The sequence below is a fragment of the Lithobates pipiens genome, unplaced genomic scaffold (assembly GCF_037356315.1).
Source record: "Lithobates pipiens isolate NorthernLeopardFrog02 unplaced genomic scaffold, aLitPip1_a1.2 Scaffold_23, whole genome shotgun sequence".
NCBI lineage: Eukaryota > Metazoa > Chordata > Amphibia > Anura > Ranidae > Lithobates > Lithobates pipiens.
The window spans coordinates 274,757,871-274,777,406 of record NW_027507785.1 but is presented as its reverse complement, the minus strand read 5'-3'; the positions used below and the strand labels follow the sequence as shown (position 1 = coordinate 274,777,406).

At 43.2% G+C, this 19,536-nt stretch overlaps 1 protein-coding gene across 1 annotated transcript in view; it reads left to right on the top strand.

Annotated features, from left to right (window-relative positions):
* Positions 1 to 19,536, top strand: part of LOC143928344 (tenascin-N-like) — a 102,511-nt gene that overhangs the window by 45,624 nt on the left and 37,351 nt on the right. Inside the window, exons 4-7 of the mRNA XM_077453205.1 lie at positions 4,019 to 4,300; positions 4,641 to 4,904; positions 5,324 to 5,509; positions 14,640 to 14,729. Coding sequence (XP_077309331.1) covers positions 4,019 to 4,300; positions 4,641 to 4,904; positions 5,324 to 5,509; positions 14,640 to 14,729 — 822 coding nt within the window. The remainder of the gene's footprint in view (positions 1 to 4,018; positions 4,301 to 4,640; positions 4,905 to 5,323; positions 5,510 to 14,639; positions 14,730 to 19,536) is intronic.

Genomic DNA, 19,536 nt, shown 5'->3' with positions numbered 1-19,536 from the left:
GATGTCCAAAAGAATGCAAGTTTGATGGAAGGTTAAGAGCAGGGGAGGGCTGGCAGCCTTAGGCCTGGGGGGCAAGTCCAGTCAAGTGGCCCATTGAACCACTGAATCAGCTCACCACCCATCTACACCACATTCCCCGTACAGAGAGAATGTTTTTAACACTTTCTTTGGCCACTAGTGGGGGTTAAAAGTGCCCCGCTAGCGCCACTAAAACAATGATAAAGCGCCACTAAAACGAGCAGCGCTGTACCACTACCGCCCACATCGCCCCAGTGTGAAAGTACCCTTTGGTATTAGATGTGCAAACAAAAAGGTGAGACCACATCTAATACCTACATAGAGTAATGGAAATAAGGTGGAGTTCAAAGTGAACTGTGTCATTACCTGCAGGGATTGGCATTTAGGGGGGTTAAAGCAGGCAGGGATGAAATGTGATATCAACTATTCACTGCCTGTCAAATGCCTCTGAAAAGTGACCTGAGCATGGATCACTTTTCAGAGGAGTGGCAGTGGCTGCTGCAAGTGAATACAAGCATTTAGGCTCACACTGGTGTGCTGCGGTTTGGCTGCAGTGCGGATGTACTGGCGGGTGTCACACCCCCTCAGACTTCTTTTAGGTTACTCATTGTTGCTGCATGTTCTGAAAGTGCACCAAACATGCAGCATGCAGGACGTTTTGTGCACTTTCAGAACATGCAGTAAAAATGTGCATCCTCTATGTCCCAGGGGCAACATGCAGGATGACTGCCAGTACACCAGCACTGCAGCCAAACTGCAGCATGTTAGTGAGAGCCCACATCATACCACCTAGCCCTAGGAGGGCAAGGTACTGGCACAGGCTGCTAGAAAAAAACTCTTTGGCTGCAGAGAGGAGGAGAGAGGAGGAGCTCACTTACTTGGATGGTCCCAGCCTCCCAGGAGCCTCACTGGATTCCAGCCAACTGCTCAGATTGAGCAGAGAGCAGGTCCAGCCTCTGCCAGCCAATGGTGTGGAGTAGGGATGGGCTGGCAGCTCAAGAACTGTGCATGTTGCGGTTTTGAGCTGACGACACAGCAGCCTTTGCCACCGCATATCAGAGCAGCCCAGGGGGCAATTGCATCCCTGCCCCCTGGCCCAGCCCTCCCCTGGTTAAGAGGCATTTTATGTGAGAATAGCGTCAAGTACATCAAGGTACGTTTTGGGAAAAGATTCTCCCTTCTTCAGTTTCATAGTTAGTTAGGTTGAATAAAGATGCCAGTCCATCTGGTTCAACCTGAGTGAGTCTCTACAATGTTCCTATCCCTGTACATTGCACACTCACGTTGGTCCCTACCCTCAAGGAGCCCACAATCCAAGGTCCCCATTCATATACTAGGGCCAATTTTGGACAGAAGCCAATTAACCTACCTGCATGTCTTTGGATTGTGGGAGGAAACCGGAGTGCCCGGAGGAAACCCATGCAAGCACAGGGAGAACATGCAAACTCCAGGCAGGTAGTGTTATGGTTGGGATTTGAACCAGTGACCTTCCTACTGCTAGGTGAGAGTTCTAACCACTACACCACTGTGCTGCCCCTGTGTTGTTGCTGTGCTGTTGCTGTGCTGTTGCCGTACGCTAATTAAATACTAATGATTCCCATGCCGATTAAATATTTGTCAGGTTTTGGAGGAAAAACTGAGGTTCCAGAGGCAGGATATTTGCATGAAGCAACAACCCTAAAGAAGGGAGTCTTTTCTCCCAAAATGCATTGGCTTTATGTACTTGTCGCTATTCTCAATAAATGCCTCTTAATCTACCATCAAACTTGCATTCTTTCAGGCGCTCCTTCTTCATCTCTACTGGATTATCATTACAACTCTATAAATATGTAAAACAAGGCAATGCAAATTCCTTAAAAATATACACTAGAAATATTCTTGAGAAAAAAAAATTAATAATTAAATAACGTTTATCTAAAGCGTAGAGCCTTCCATATCTGAAACCGGTCCTGATTTTAACATCTCCAGATGTCAGCATTGTCATACAGCAAATCCCAGCAGACTGTGCGGCTTTATAACTTCTGATTAAACGTTTCTGCCTGAGCATCTGATATTTTTTTCTTTTTATTGTGAACAAAAACACAAGGTTTGGTTTAGATGTTCCTGTTTTAAATGATGCATACATTTGTATAATTAAACTTTTCTGGTTCTGTGTTGGTGTATTTGTAAGAATCTTCATGGAATTTGTTTTTTAGTTGTTACTTTTGTCCACATTTAGTAACAACAAGACTTGCTTTTTATATTAAGTGTTGTCATCGTAATGCAGGTCTGTTTTTTAGAGCATAAAGTTGAATTAGTAAAGAACAATTGCAGGCCAAAAGGGAAACAATCAGTGATCCAGCAATGCTAGCATAAACTTCAATCTGAAAATTGATTGGCTCAGATTACCTTAATCTTTTCAATGCACTACAGCAACAAGTTTGAATCTGATTAGTGGCAGGAAAGAACTTCTTTGTACTGACCTTTTGTACATGAGGTTTTCTGTAGAAGGGACAAGGGGGCTGCAGTGGGTGTTTGGGAATATCTTTACTGCATCATAAGCAGGGGGTCTTTTCATACCACTTAAAGGGCAATGCACAAATAAATTCCCGTTGTGCCAGGTAAGCCTGAATTACCGGAATTACCGGATTCCACTTATCCAGCATATAAGGGTGTCGACCCAGCTCACAACTGTATCATACCACAAAGATACCCGGATGGCTGCACACCTAGGATCTTCAGGCCATGGATAGATCAAAGTTTGGCTTGTTCAACAGGAACTAGCTAAATTTCTATCCTTGTATGGTCATTCCCGTTCATGAGTTGATCTATTGATTGGCTTTTCATGAATTGTTCTGCTGATAAATTTTTGCTAGGATCAGCGCATGCAGCCAATGGGCCACAGCACTGATCTGTGTATTTTGATGGCAGGCATGAACACTGACAGCTCAGCATTCCTGAAGGTAAGTATGTCAGAAACCAGGGGGTGGGGAGGTGTTAGTTCACTTTTACACTTTTTTCTGTAAAGGTTAACTAACACTTTAAAGCGGAACTTCACTTAAAAGTGAAGATTTTGCTTATTTTCCTTCTCCCATCTCCCTGCCCACAACCTCCTGGGACATCACAGGTCCCAGGAGGCAGTGGGACTAGTCTGAGAGCACAGCACATCTCACACATATGCAGCAGGGAGCTGGCTGTGAAACAGCTGGAAATCCAGCCATCTTCTCACAATCAAGATCGCAGCATTAGGGAACCCAAAGACTGGCAAAGAACCTACCCTGGTGATGACAGTGCTGGATCCCTGGGCTGGTTCCCAAAGAATTCAAACCAGTCCCTTTGAGATATCCTTTAAAATTCAGAATAGATTCCAGGGTGGCCAGGAAAAGGAGGGCAGCAAGCGTGTGCCCCCCCCCCCCCCCATGCATTCCCTCCTTCTGAACCATTTCAGCTTCTCCACATTGGGAAGGTACATTATAAGCAAGGCACATTGTTGCCATGTTGAGGGGCAAGAACTTTTCCTTCCAGTTCCCGAAGAAGATGTAGGAGTTGTGGGGGGGGGGGGGGGCCTAAGAGATATTCCATTCCTAATGCCATCCCAAACGTGGTGCAATTTTGCCGAAATTGTCACTCAACAAAACATCAAAAATTATGACAAAAGGTAGGTTAAAAAGCTTGCTTGGCTCAGTGCCAAAATTTGGTACATGGCCATCTTTGGCAAGTTTTGTTGAGTGGAGGGAGGCCCATTCAAATGAATAAAGCTGCTCCAAGAACTAACAAAACAAGCATGAAAAAACATAACGCAAAGGCATCAGTCATGTGTGAATGGACCCTTATTGCTCTATTCTACATGCTTAGTTTACTTCTTGTATATTTTTATGAACATCAGCTGTTGTATGGATAAGTAATACTTATTTTACCTATGTACATGCATGTATGCTCTTGAATATAGATTAGAATTAATGATCAATCTCCAACCAATATACTCGTCATAACTAGTTTGTTATTACTTTTCTTATTTTAGAAATTGCTAGTCTTTGCAGTGGGAAAGGCAAATATGACTTAACTAGCGGTACATGTGTCTGTGATGCCGGCTGGGAAGGACCAGACTGTTCGCAGAAGACCTGCATCCCGCCATGTGGGGAAAATGGAAAATGTGTTAATGGTGTCTGCGTGTGCAATACGGGTTGGGTAGGACTTACCTGCCAAGAGGAGGACTGCCTCGTCAATTGTGGTGACAACGGTCGATGTGATGGTGGCCAGTGCTTCTGCGAAGAGGGATTTTTTGGAGAATCTTGTTCAGAAGGTGAGCAATGGTTTATAGACACGGAACTAGAAACTGTTACACATTAAAACATATACACATAACAAATTTTCCTTTCTGACATTTAATGCATCCATCAATTCATTAAAATGATTACAGTGGGCTATTCAAAGACTGGTAAAAGTCTCACCTGAAACATCTGCCTATCTGAACCCCTACATTTTTGTTGAAATACATTAATCTTAATTCTTCTCAGCTCAAGCATTAACTTTTCTCTCTATGAAAGGTGAAAAATGCATGAAAGGCAAAAAATATAGAAAATTAATGTAGAAAGAGAGAGAACATTAGTTACATTAGCTAATGCTTACTTTTCTTTGTTCAGTTTTGGCTGTGCAGAATTTGCGTCTCGTCAGCACTACAGAGGACGCTCTGAACATTGCGTGGGATCTGCTGGTGGAAGTGGATTTCTACTACATTACTTACTATCCGTTCGACGATGAAAGTCAGAAAAGGCAAATTAAAGTTGCTGCAAACCAGGACTATTACCAGATCGGAGGTCTGAACTCCAGCACGTTGTACAAGATACTTATGTATCAGGTGAAAAACAGTGTGACCAGCGAGCCTGCGGACCTTGAAGGCAGAACAGGTAAAAATGGGTCAGACACTACGGAGGGTTGAGGTTAGACAGCCCTTCTGTAGACATAGTTTGGGCCCTCCTTCACCTGTATATGTGCATGCAGATTTGCCCAATCAGTGTAGAATATATGAATTCAAGTGGTCTTGAATTATTGTATATTTGCAAGCCCAATGGTAATTTACCTAATCTGTGAAACAGTTTGGTTATCTGTATTAATTGGTGATAAATACTAATGAAGATATACTTCTGACATATAATTCAAAGAATGACACTGCAAAGACCACTGCAGAGTTCCGCCATTGACTAAATAACGCCTCTGGTTCCTCATAGTGCACCTGCAGCTAATGCAAATATATGGCCACGCAAATTTCCTGTTATGAAAAGCATGCTCCCATTTGGGATGTTTGACCTTCTGTTATCTTTTGCAGGTGATGCACAACTAGGAACCCTGTGGGTGACAGAAGAGACAGAGGACTCCTTAGAGGTGGAGTGGGAAAATCCCGACATTAAAGCAGACTACTTTAAACTAACCTATGCCGCTCAACCTGGTGGAGCCAAGACAGAGGTGCAGGTAGCTCAGAGCAATGATCCCAAGACCAGCTATATCATTAGAGGTAAGTTAACAAAAAAGAGCTAATGATTTGAACCCATCATTATCTAAAGTGTAACTCATTTTTTTTTTATATAGATTTGAGAATGGTTTGAAACACTTTTGGTCTGTGTGCCCATTGGGGAAGTTTCCCAATATTCACAAAACTGACAAATACAGGAGCTGGTCGAAGACACAGCTTGCATTACTGGGGCTGGGAGCCTCACATCCAATTGTAGCAGGCACATTGTCTTAGCGCTACACTTGCTAGTCTACTGGGATCAAATATGATTCCAGGGGAAGGAATCCAGCCAACCGTGAACCCTCCAAACTGCTGCAGCAATAAGTAGCATGGAGAAGGCATTGCAAATAACTCCTTTTATTTGGGTAAACAGCTTTAATTAAAGAAGATATAAGTACACATCAGAACATATTGCTAGGAGTACTTTTGAAGCCTTCCATTTGGTACCCTGATATGTTATGCTCTGAAGCAGGGGTCTCAGACTGGCGACCCTGCAGCTGTTGCGAAACTACAAGTCCCATGAGGCATTGCAAGGCTGACAGTTACAAGTATGACTCCCACAGGCAGAGGCATGATAGGACTTGTAGTTTTGCAACAGCTGGAGGGCAGCCAGTTTGAGACCCTTGCTCTGAAGCATAGGACCTGCAATATTGATCTATTACGGTACTTAAGTAGGACAGATACCCTTGACTAGTGAGGTACTTCTGCTGATAAAATCTCTGTTTAAAGCACAAGAGACAATGCTTTGCTTATGTTGTCTGTCCACCAACATGCAGGACAAATGTAAACTCCATGGGGAGCTTAACTACAGTAAATGAGCAGAATAAAAAGTGTATTCTACACCATATGGGACTCATATCTTTAAATTATCAAGAGGCACAGTAGGATGCTGGAGAGATGTACAGGTATACTTGAAAACCTCTTTAATCCACCACAGCTTGAAAGATGTTCAAAGCAGGTAATTCTTCTGTACAGTGAAAGAGCAAGAATGTGGAAAAAATGGAAACCGACAGATTCGAGTTTCAGAGAAGTGAAAGCAAAATAGACTGTCAAAACACTATGAGCTGATCTGAAATATTCTGTTACAAAATGCACACTTCACTCTGGTCATTTTTACAGTGATCCGGATAACCACTTCTGATATAATGCTAGATATTTAACACAAGACAGATGTGTTGGATGCTGAAGATTTCAATGGTGCTTCTAGCTCAGATTTTTATTCAATGGAGATGGCATTTATTCATGTATTCAGAAAAAAACACTGTTATTAAGATACAGTAAATTGTTAAGAGAAAGTAAATCCTAACAACATATCTAAAGTCAAAACCTTTTTTTTCTAATTCTGGAAAATAAATCTGTGTGTCATTGGGAAGACTTCCTACCCCTAAAGTAGTAGTAAACCCTTCTATTGTTTTCAGCCAAGGAAGCTGCCATCTTGGCCTAAGTTTGATCTGCAAGTGCCATGATGCTGCACATATGATCAGTTATGACACCAGCCGTTGGATATGACAGTTTGGTTGAGAGCACAACCAATGTGACAGTTAGATTCCTGACACGTGAATCAATGAGTTTACTTCCGCTTTAAGGCACAAAGAAATGTAAGAGGAAATCTCTTTTAATTGAAGTAAATTCACTTAGACAGTTGTCACCGAAACAAATGTCCCCTCTGAAAAATTTCCCCTCCAATCCTGTTCCAGCGACAACTTCAAATTTTGGTCAGCAGCAAAATAAGAGAGCTTCTTCAGGAGGCAGCATGGTGCTGTCAATAGGAGAAATCACACCATTAGGATAACCTTATAATATAGAAGTATACATAATGATGATAACAATGACCACATTTACAAGCATATAACTTTTGCTCCCTATACCTTTCTGTATAATTGTATTCACATATAAATCCACTGATAGGTAGGGAAATACAAGGAGTTTTATCCTATATGACTACTTTTTGGGATGAGTGGGATAACCAAAGAATTGATTTTATCTTGTAATGTATAATAAACAAATAGACATATTAAACAAAATAATTTTAATGATATAAAGTAATGTTTCCATGTGGCACGTAAAGATGTGGTGCCTGATATATCCATCTCTGAAACTTATTTACAAAACAGAGACATACTTTAACTAATCAAGGGTATTGCACAAATTAATGTAACTGTAGCAGGATCATTAGATTGCAAGCTTTAAAGTACAGTACCTATATGAGTTATTCAATGATTTTAGTAAAGAGGTTTTCAAGATTAGTAAATGAGCAAAATAAATACAGACACAAAAGAACAAATTATTGGAGAATAAGCTAGGACACATATTTCAAGGTCCTATGCTAAGGGCTTAGTGGTTAAAATTATGGCTTTGAAAATGATCTGTCTGCATGTAGTCATGTTTTCATGTGGGTTGCCCCAAATGCCCCAGTTTTTGCCTTAATCTGAAATCATGCTGTTGGCCCACCAAGAATGAACTATTCTTGCTGATCTGAGGTCTGCATTTGGGCAATCGGCCTTGGGTACTGTAAAAGTATAAATACGCTTTACATTTAAAATACAGCTTATATATTTAAATATATAATAAATATAGGGAGCACTCATGATATTGAATTTTTAGGAGAGAAGGCCTGGATTCTCATTTTAAAGTCTTCTGTGACATATAATTAAAACATTTCTAGACTACAATGGCCATAAATCTTGCTTTACCCAATCATTTTACCCATAGATTGCCTCTTATTACGTGAAAACTGACTTTAAAGTGCTTTAATGCGCTGTGTTAAGTTAGTGCTTTTTCCATGACTTCTGACACAGGCCAACAGATACCCAATCTGGTAATATCTGTCAGTAGCAGTTATGTTTAAGCGTTTCCATATGTTCACAAGATGCAGTGAACATCTTTCAGAGGTTAGCAGTGCATTTCTGGCCCTCAAGGTAACAAAGGAGTTAGGAATTAATGTAGTGATTACTTTCAGTACATACAGAGACAGATGTCTTACGGAAATATTATTTTTATAGTTGTAAATTTTGCAAAAGATAAGGGTTCCTTGTAAAAAGGGTGGTGGGGCAGGGGGGCCTCTATATATACACATAGAGGAATCCATCTGTGGATATATATATATATTTTTTTACTTCTGTTTTTGGTACACAAGTACAAAACAAAGTACAACAAACAGACAACCATCATCACTAGGGTTGCACCGATACCAAAACTAGTATCAGTGCTGATACCGAGTATTTGCCGGAGTACTTGGACTCGGGCAAATGCTCTCGATGATTCAGCCGATACAGTTTACATGCAGAAGCTCCCGGAAGTCAGTGAGCAGAATGGGCAGAGAAGACAGAGTGGAGTGCCAGTCCTGGCACAGTGAGAGCAAGTCCTTGCAGCAGAAGGTAAGCTTATGGGGCAGGGGTGTGTGTCGCCAATCAGAATTGGTGATATGGGCTGTCAGAATCGTTAACAGAAGTGATGGCTCAAGTCTCCGTCAGAGACTGTACACTGCGACGCTCATCTTGGGCTGGGGGTAACAAGATGTCTGCTGCTGGATTCTGACTAGGCTTACTGAGGCCGAGTGCAGGGTGTATCAAGATGGGCTCTTGTATACTCTACTCTTTATTGATTTAATTTTATCATGCCAGGCTGCCAGCAATTATCAGTGCTGCATTTCAGTGCCACTGCCTACCAATCAGTTCAACCTATCATTGCCCATCAGCAAGTGCCACATATCCGTGCCCATATGTGCTAGCCATCATTGTCGCTAATCAGTGGCCATCAGTCAGTGCCACCTATTAGTGCTACAAATCAGTGACCATCAGTCAGTGCCACCTGTCAGTGCTGCAAATCAGTGCCCATCAGTCAGTGCCACCTATTAGTGCTGCAAATCAGTGCCCATCAGTAAGTGCCACCTATCAGTGCCCATAAGTGGCAGCCATCAGTGTCACAAATCAGTGGTCATCGTTCAGTGCCACCTATCAGTGCTGCAAATCAGTGCCTTTCAGTCTTCATAATTATAAATAAGATATCGTTGGTCTGTATTGTGCTTTGAAAACTGACACTTGACATTAAAAAAAGTATTGATACTTGTACTCGGTCTTAAAAAAGTGGTATCAGTGCAACCCTAATTATAACCTTACTCTATTAATAATGAAAAAAGTTTCGACTTCAGTTCTACTTTAAGGCTTATCTGACCAGGAAATGTAATGTTTTATGAAACTTGCCCTAAGCAGAAGTTCGCAGCTACTGGAACTTCTACAAAAAAGAAAATTCGGCACAATATATTAGGTTATTCATTGAGGAATCACTCTCAGAAACACGTCTTGAGATGTTGAAATAAATATATCTAACACAATACAAATCTGAAGCAGCTTGCTGCTTCTCTTTGACCTCAATTTATCAGCTATAATAAAAAATTACTTCTCACATAGGCCCGGGAGAAATACAAATTACCTTAAACTCGTTGTTTATATGAAGTGATCTAGAAATCTAAATGCATTTTCACAATAGCTGCAGTAATAGAGAGCTCTGTAAAACACTTTTAAGCTGAGTCTGCTTTATGAGGTTAATAACAATAAGCCTGTTTTTGAGATTGCATAGGAAAACATGTCAAACTGGAATCATGGCAATCCTCGGTCTTCAATAGAATTCACATTATAAAGGGAATGCTGCAAAAGATGTCTGAAGTCAATTATGGTTCCTTTTTTGGGTATCCCAGAGTTTATTGTGCTTAAAGGGCAAGTGCACCTTTTCATAAAAAAATCTAAAGATGAACTAATGCCAAATATTTTGGCTATTACTCCACACCCCACTGCACATAGTGGCCGTGATGCCCCATGCTGCTGGTATAGCAGTCAGTACACTGTACACCGCAATACACAGCCCCAGGTTGAGTATCCATCATATTACTCACAATGGCAAGTGCTCATTGGTCAGGACAGCCATGTAACCGTGCTGACTAATGAGAAGTGCATCTGAGACTGGTAAGGTGTCCCAAAAGAAAGAAGCTCTTCTCATTGTGCTGACCAATGGTCGCTTGTCATTGTGATAGATGCTAAATATGGGGCTGTGTAATGCAGTGTAAAGTGTAGAGGTCGCAACAGTGTCAGCATGGGGCATCATGACCTCTATGCACAATGGGGTTCACAGGGGTGCCCAGGATATTTGGGATTAGTTCACCTTTTCATTTTTTTGTGAAAAGGGGAACTTAACTTTTAATGACCTCTAAATTTACTAAAGCAATTGAAGCCAAATTCCTTTCACCGCACAAAGAGTTAAACAAATCAGTGGGAGATATGAGATGCTAGCCCACTGAGCTGCTTGGAGGTCATCAGCTAGAAGTTTTAGGCAGGTGTGGAGAAAGTGGAGAAATGCTTTAAGGTAAGAATTGTTTATTTTCATCGATTTACAGAATGCAACGTGAGAGTACAGATTAAAATTTTTATTCAAATCAATATTTGGCTTCAGATCAGCACCAGTTCTTACACTTGCACAATGTGTACAAAGTCAGAAATTTTGTAGGATTAAAGTCAGGTGTATGATCAATGGCGTCACTAGGGCTGGCGTCACCTGATGCGCTAAAACATGGTGTTACCCCGGGGCACTGAGCAGGCTAGTGCATCAGTGCAGCTCCCTCCCCCTTAGCTTGCCACAGCAGATGGAGACTGGATGGGATCGGGGTGGTGGATGCAGCCAGGATTGGATCGGGGGAATGGATGGAGCTGGTAGGGGATCAGGGGAATGGATGGAGCTGGAATGGGATTGGGGGAATGGATGGAGAGAGAACGATATCAGGGGAATGGATGGAGCCAGGATGGGATCGAGGAATAGATGGAGTTGGGATGGGATCGGGGTAGTGGATGGAGCTGGAATGGGATCGGGGTGGTGGATGGAGCCAGGATGGGATCGGGGGAAATGGATGGTGCTAGGATGGTGGATGGAGCCAGGATGGGATATTTGATTTGAGGGGATGGGGGTTAGAGGATATGTGCTAGAGGGTGCTTTGGGAGGGGAGAGAAATTGTGCTGGGTGGGCGGGTCAAACTTCTCTAACCCCCACCTCGTCCCTGAAATCACTCCTGGCAGCATAATTGTTACCTGCCCATGCCCCCCCCACCTTCCCAATCACCATGTCCCCCTCCTCTGCAAGACTCCTAGTATTACTGTGGGTTGTAAGTAATAAGGGGGCACTATTATAATAAACCTTAAAGGGGTTGTAAAGGTAAATGTTTTTTCACCTCCATGCATTCTATGCATAAAGGTGAAAAAACATCTGACAGTGCCTGCTCCCCCAGCCCCCCCCCCCCCCGTTTTACTTACCTCACCCCTCGAAAATCCCACGCTCGCCCCCGCCGTCCTTTCCACCATTCAGCCTGGCCGCTGATTGGCTGGAGTGGATGGATGGAAAGCAGCGCAGCCATTGGCTCGCGCTGCTGTCAATCACATCCACTGATGCGGAGCACCGGGGGGCGGGGAGGTGTGAGACAGTGAGCGGCTATAGCCACCGGCTGTATCACGGGAGCGCGCCCACAGGTGCTTCTCACCCTGCGGGAGGAAGCCGAGACAGCCGCCGAGGGACCCCAGAAGAGCAGGTTCGGGGCCACTCTGTGCAAAACTAAGCTGCACAGTGGAGGTAAGTATAACATGTTTGTTATTTAAAAAAATAAAAAATAAATTCACTTTACAATCCCTTTAAGTGATAACAATGAAGTGATCTAGTGCTTAAAGTGGAGGGCCACCCTGAAAAACAAAAGTACATTAAAAATTAGAAAAAAATAAAAAAAAATGTTTTAAACTTGCCAGAAATGCCTGTTGCTAGGCATATCGTCCTAATCTGCCTCTTCCTCCGCGGTGATGTTCTGTCTTCTCTCCTCCGTGCGGCGTCTTCTGGGTAATGGGTTGCGCTGTGTTCTGGGAACTGTGTGTCCCAGAACACAGCGTGCCCCATTCACAAAGCACTGCACGACCCGCGCATGCGCAGTAGGAAACGGGCAGTGAAGCCGCAAGGCTCCACTGCCTGTATCCCTTAGTTGAAATGGTGGCGTGATGAGCCGAGAGCCGAGGGATGGGTCGGCCTCGGGCGGCCGCCCTGGACAGGTAAGTCTACTTATTAAAAGTCAGCAGCTACAGTGTTTGCAGCTGCTGACTTTTAATTTTTTTTTTTTTTAAAGCTGGCCCTCCTCTTTAATAATACTGCAGGTATCTTACTAATCAATACATGCTGCAATATACATTAAATAAATGAAATCAATCAACTCAAAAAGTGACCATATGCATAACAAAATGTTTACTGTATTAGTGCCCCCTTATTACTTACAACCCACATTTCACAAAGGCAGGCTTTGCACTTTGAGGGGAGCAGCTTAAACAGTATCATATTTTTTTCATTTTAGTCTAAGTCTAAATGGGTATTCCATTTTTTTTTTGGTTTATTCATATTCCTGTTATTACTGACCTTAGCCCCAGGCAGATGCTGCAGAGCAGTGTCCCCCACCTCCTCCCTAGATCTTCCTTTACTTGAAATGCCAAAGCCGAGGAGGAGGCTATAGTTCGGTCTGCAGTGAGTGCACCCAGCGGGGAGATAAAGGTCTGCAGCTGAGATTGCGGTTTGTGGGGGGGGGGGGGTTTGAGGCGGTCAGACCCCAGGCACCCTGTCTGTCTCTGCCTCACTGCCACCCCCCTTGTACATCACTTGGAGCTGAAAAGATATAACATAGAACCTAGAAAGAAAGGAGGAAGAGGAGGGAGCCGTGGCGCCCCTCTCAATGTGGTGCCTGTGGGCCAGTCCGGGCTTGGTGTTACCCTCTGGCAGGTGTCACCTGGGTGTGGTCCGCATCCCCCACACCCCCATAGTGACGCCACTGCGTATGATTAACCAACTATACCAAGAAGGTGCTAATGATTAAGGATGAGCCGAACACCCCCTGGTTCGGTTTGCAACAGAACATGCAAACAACAGCCATGCAGATCAATTTGATGCAGTGTGCGACATATGGTCTGAGCACTGACAAGCTGACCCCCCCATCCCTTAAACCTCTGCAGCAATGCTGGCAGCACTCATACTTCTATCTCCCAAAGACAACCTCTGGATATGATGCTGAGCACGTGCACTCAACTTCTTTGGTTGACCATGGCGAGGCCTGTTCTGAGTGGAACCTGTCCTGTTAAACCGCGGTATGGTCTTGGCCACCATACTGCAGCTCAGTTTCACGGTCTTGGCAATCTTCTTATAGCCTAGGCCATCTTTATGTAGAGCAACAATTCTTTTTTTCAGATCCTCAGAGAGTTCTTTGACATGAGGTGCCATGTTGAACTTCCAGTGACCAGTATGAGAGTGAGAACGATAACACCAAATTTAACACACCTGCTCCCCATTCACACCTGAGACCTTGTAACACAAATGAGTCACATGACATCGGGGAGGGAAAATCGCTAATTGGCCCCAATTTGGACATTTTCACTATTAATGGCTGTGTGTTATTTTGAGGGTTATGCAAGCTGTACACTCACTACTTTACATTGTAACAAAGTGACATTTATTCAGTGTTGTCACATGAAAAGATATAATAAAATATTTACAAAAATCTGAGGGGTGTACTCACCTTTGTGAGATACTGTAAATCCTGTATCATAATATATTAATAATAATAATAATAATAATAATAATAATAATATATGTATATTCTTTTTTTTTTTTTTTAGCAATAGTGTCTATTTATAAAAGACTACCTGTGCGGATGTCTCAGCATTCACACAGCTGTTGTGAATAATCCCTGTATTGTGTCTAATATTTGTATTTCCTATGATCGTCAACTTCATCTATAGCCCATAATTCAGCATTTTCCTGATTGCAGTATTTCAGGAAAATACCTCATTATGGTCACTTGATGGAGCAAATGCTCATAGGAAATACAAATTTTAGACACATTACAGGCATTATTCGCAATGGACTGAAGCTTAGACATTATACAATCTGTGATACACATTGTATTGCTTATGACACATAAAAAAAACTGTGATTTGATTTCTGTGTGCCATCTTATGCCATTTGCTACATGGCAGTTAATTTAATAGCAAATATGGAAATCTACATACTCATATTCATTCTTTATAAAAACAGATGAACATAATTTCTGGTCTTGTTTTTTCTCCCCCAGGATTACGGCCAAGCACAACCTATGACATCGATGTCCGGGCAGTGAGAGGAGCCAGGGAAGGAAAGGCCTCCACAGTTGTTGGTGTGACAGGTATGTTAATGTAGTGAATCAATCTCCCTTCCCTTCCAGGTATTTATAATATTCCATAGAGAACGGGTCCAGCCAAACAGCTAATTACTGCTGAAAGACATCCAGAGGAAGTGTTCTATCTGTAAAAACATTTGAAAGGCATTGCACATAATCCAGTTAATGTCTACTGCCCATGTCCCGCTGGGGATATTTCCCCTCACTTCCTGTCCTAGAGACATATCAGAAAATGGTACAAAAATCTCTCCAACATGAATAGAATTCCCATCTTAGTGAGGCGTCATAGCAACAGGTGTCCCCATTGGAGGATCTTCCCTGATCATTCCCTACTCTATCCAAAACAAAAAAGGAAATCTACACAACCAGGTTTGTGATCCAGGCACATACACCATATTACCAAAAGTATTGGGACGCCTGCCTTTACATAAACATAAACTTTAATGGTGTCCCAGTCTTAGTCCATAGGGTTCAATACTTTGCTGCTATAACTGGAGAGGCTGTCCACAAGGTTTAGGAGAGTGTCTATGGGAATCTTTGACCATTCGTCCAGATGTGCATTTGTGAGGTCAGGCACTGATGTGGACAAAAAGGCCTGGCTCACAATCTCCACTCTAATTCATATTATAAAGACATGGATAAATGAGTGGGGTGGAGGAACTTGACTGGCTGGTACATAGTCCTGACCTCAACCCCATAGAACACCTCTGGGAGGAATTAGAGCAGAGACCGTGAAGCAGGCCTTCTCATCCAACATCAGTGTCTGATCTCACAAATGCACTTCTGGAAGAATGGTCAAACATACTCCTAAACCTTGTGGACAGCCTTTCCAGAAGAGTTGAAGCTGTTATAGCTGCAAAGGGTGGGCCAACTCAATATTGAACCCTACAGACTAAGAATGGGCAGCTATTAAAGTTCATGTGCATGTGAAGGCTGGTGTCCCAATACTTTTGGTACTGTAGCAGTGCAGCTCAGTCAAGCTCAATCAACCCCAACTAGCTGATTGAGCAGTGAAGGAAAAACAGCACACTGATGAGGTAATCTCTCTGCTCCCTTCTGTCAGTATTCACTTTAATCATGTATACCTACAACAAAAGTTAATTTGATCAGCCTGCTGCCTGTCCCTCTTTGTCTGGGTTGTGCTGTGCAGAAAATTACAGGAGGCTGATATCACACATTTACGGTTTACATTTAAAATGCATTTCTGAGGGGGCATGGCCAAGCTAGGCATGTGAGAAGACATGTCTCTTAGAGCTCCGTGATTGATCCTGCTCCGTGATCCTCCCCCAGCATCTATACTGCTACTGTTTTCAGCTATACAGCTGGGGACTGCTCCGATGTCACACCCGGTCCCACCGCCAGCCCTCTATACCAGGGTCCAAAGGCCAGGGAGAATCAACGGGCCTGGACTCCCAAGATGACACTACCCTGGCCCAGCATACTCCACGAGCTGCAGAGAACCTCAAGGATACCAGTACCAAGAAGACCCAGAAGAACCAGAGTAAGGACTAGAGAAACATGCTCTATTACACACAGAAGCTAGCAGGGAATGCTGAGGCAGATCGTGGGGAGGATATGGTGAAGGCTGGGCTTACAGATTAGAACATACAAGCAGGGAGGGGACAGGATGCAGAAAATCTGTTTAGCAGCCCTGGGGATTCAGATGCCTGTTCTCATGCTTGGGGACACAAGATGAACTAGAACAGCCTACTCTGGCAAAAATATTGCGTGCAGTACATATGTGCACGGCGTCGGTCAACACATTAAAAGATAAATTTGGGGTCTACGTGAGGAGGTGTTGCTGCTGCGTCAAGACCTCCAAAAGATCTGGAAGAGGACAACTGCAGTGGAGAGTAGAGTCAGCGATCTTGAAGACAAGCTGCTGCCTGTGGCTAGGGAGGCCCGGGCGGCTCACCAGCTGGCACAGGACACTAATAACAGGGCAGAAGACACAGAGAACCATCTGTGATGGAATAACAATGGAATGGGAGAGATGCCACCACTTTTGTAGAAAGATGGCTGGTAGAAGTGTTCGGTTTCTATCCTTTTTTTTACTGTTGAAAGAGCTCATTGCACTCAAGGAGAGAGGCGATTTTGAGATGTGCAAGGGAGCGTGCTACCATTCAATATAATGGCACCAAAGTGTCTTTTTATCCTGACTTCTCTGCAGAAGTGCAGAGGAGCCATGCTAAGTTTACGGAGGTCAAGAAATGCCTGCGTAAAGTGCAACTTACTTACGCTTTGTTATATCCTGCAAAACTGTATGTTACAGCCCGCGGGCAGGCACACTTTTTTGAATCGGCCAAGGAAGCCTCTGCGTGGTTGGACCACAACGAGAAAGCTCTGCAACACCACCGAAATGGGGAGGCTGGCGAATGACCCGTATGAAATCCTGTGGTCCATGCTTAACTGGTTTACAGCCATCTGGTGTGTTTTCCTGGCCTATTTGCATATTCTCCAAGTACTTTTATTTTATTTATTTTTTTCCGTAAAAGAATTTTATTGAAAATACAATGCAAATACAAAAGTATCAGATAGATGAACTGACAATGTGTGAGCATTGCAAACAATTACAGGCGTAACTAACAGCATATACTGGTAAATCACTAACTTTACATGTCTCCACTTAGTATTGTTAAACACAATATCTCAATGCATAGGTCATTTGTACATATTTCAGGGTATGATGCTTACAATCTACATTTCAACAATCGGGTTAGGAGACTTTGGACGGACAGAATTGTTATCATCTGTCTCAGTAGGTGGAATGAGTAGAAAGATTGACAGTCATCTGTGTTAGGGTGGTCAAGAGCAGAAGAGAGTCAGTCATTAGTATGGAAGAAAAAAGCAAACAAAAACAAAGAAAAAAAAGGGGGGGAGAGGTGGGGGGGTGACCTGAAGGAAAATGGCTAGGGGGATGGATGGGAATGGACAGGGGGGGTTCTAAGGAAGGGGGAGGAAGGTTGTTCGAGGATGTCGCCCTCCCGGTCTCCACCATGTACTTTTATGTTTTACTGGGGGACATAATATTTCTACGAGAGCTAGGAACTCCAATGCAACTTTAAGATAAAACGGCAGATCACCTGCTTAATTTTCTGTTGCTTCAATGCCTTCCGATCTGTGCTGTTGGCGGATGGGAATTATTTGTTCTTTTTTTCCTTCTGTTCTTTCTTACTTACTGTTTTCATAACTACCTGGATTATTTGAGCCTTACTACAGGCCTGCATGCAAGTGTTGGCACCGTTGTGCCGTATTGGTTGCTAATCTGGTTCTTGGCCTACTGTCCGTGGCTGAGCAATATATGGAGGTCCTCCACACATGTACTCAGAACATTATCTGCTCAGGTTGCCACCACACTGCTACGTACATACTTGTCTTAATAATTTTCACCCTGCCATTTTATGCTTTCAGGAAACTCACTTGACTGTAGATACTAAGAGCTGCTTAAGATATCCCTGGGTGGGCTGGGCGTACCATTCCACTCATACCTCATTTTTCTGGGGTGTAAGCATAATGGTGCATGGTTCTGTAGATTATCAGGAGTATGATGTTAACATTTACTCAGAGGGACCATTTCTTTAACTACATTGCCGCATTGGGATTTTGACATGTATCTTAGCCTGTAGTTACATACCCCCGCCTTTCACTGTATGGGTTCTTAGGCTTATCCTGGCATACCTTGAGGGGACGTCAGATCTCCCACTACTGATAGTGGGGGATTTTAACTGCTGGTTGAATCCTTGGCTAGACAAACACCCAACCCAAGAGGTCTCATTCCCCCAGAGTGAGATCCCCCTGGCCCGTTTATTGACATAAGTGGAATGGCTAGATTTTTGGAAACATCGTAATCATTTGGATAAGCAATTCTCCTGCTTTTCCAAAACCCATGGTACTCTATCCAGGATTAATTTGGCGGTGTTTCTGACCACTCGCATGTGGTGGTACATCTTCTTGTGCCGCCACTTTCCAAATTGAATGCCTTTTGGCTGAAATTATTCACCTCTCACAAGGAATTGGAGTAGAGCATCCAAGCATTCTTTACTGACCAACAGGGGACAGTGTCTACTCTTGTTCAATGGGAGGCGTTCAAGGCATACTTAAGAGGGCTTCTTATAGCAGAGCTCACTAAGATTAAAAGACATTCAGTGGGAATGCGGTTAGAGTTAGAGTCCCGGGTTAGAGTCCCAGGTACAATCCCTGGATGTGCAATATGTGCAAGATCCTACTGACTGCTAGGGAGGCTTTGCAGTCAGCTCAATCTGCCTATGACTGTCTGCTATCCTCTTCAGCTGAGAAAAAGAGGTTCTTTTCCAAGCTGGCATTTTTGAGGAAGGAGAAAGCATGGGCCGCCTTTTGACAAAGATTTCAAATTCACAACAATGATTTCCAACTATTGGAGCGATTAAAAAATGGCATGGGCCATCTTGTGCATTCCTCGAATCAAATATTACAGGTGTTGGCAGGTTTTTATGAAGAGTTGTAACGTCCTATCTCACTATTTGCTCCAGAGGAACTGGAGGAGTATCTGTCTACAATTATGTTTCCACACTTAACTGATGCACAATGGAGGGATCTTGATTCCCCACTTATCCTGGAGGAACTGCAGATAGCGGCGGCAGCATTTCCCAATTGCAAGGCTCCTGGTAAGAATGGTCTCCCCATGGAAATATATAAACAATACTCAGAGTCACTATTACCACAATTATTAAAAGTTTTTAATGCTACAAGGGAACAAAAATCTTTACCTTCCACAATGAAAGCTAATATTGTTCTAATTTTGAAACCTGGTAAAGGCCCTGTGGATTCGGGTTCG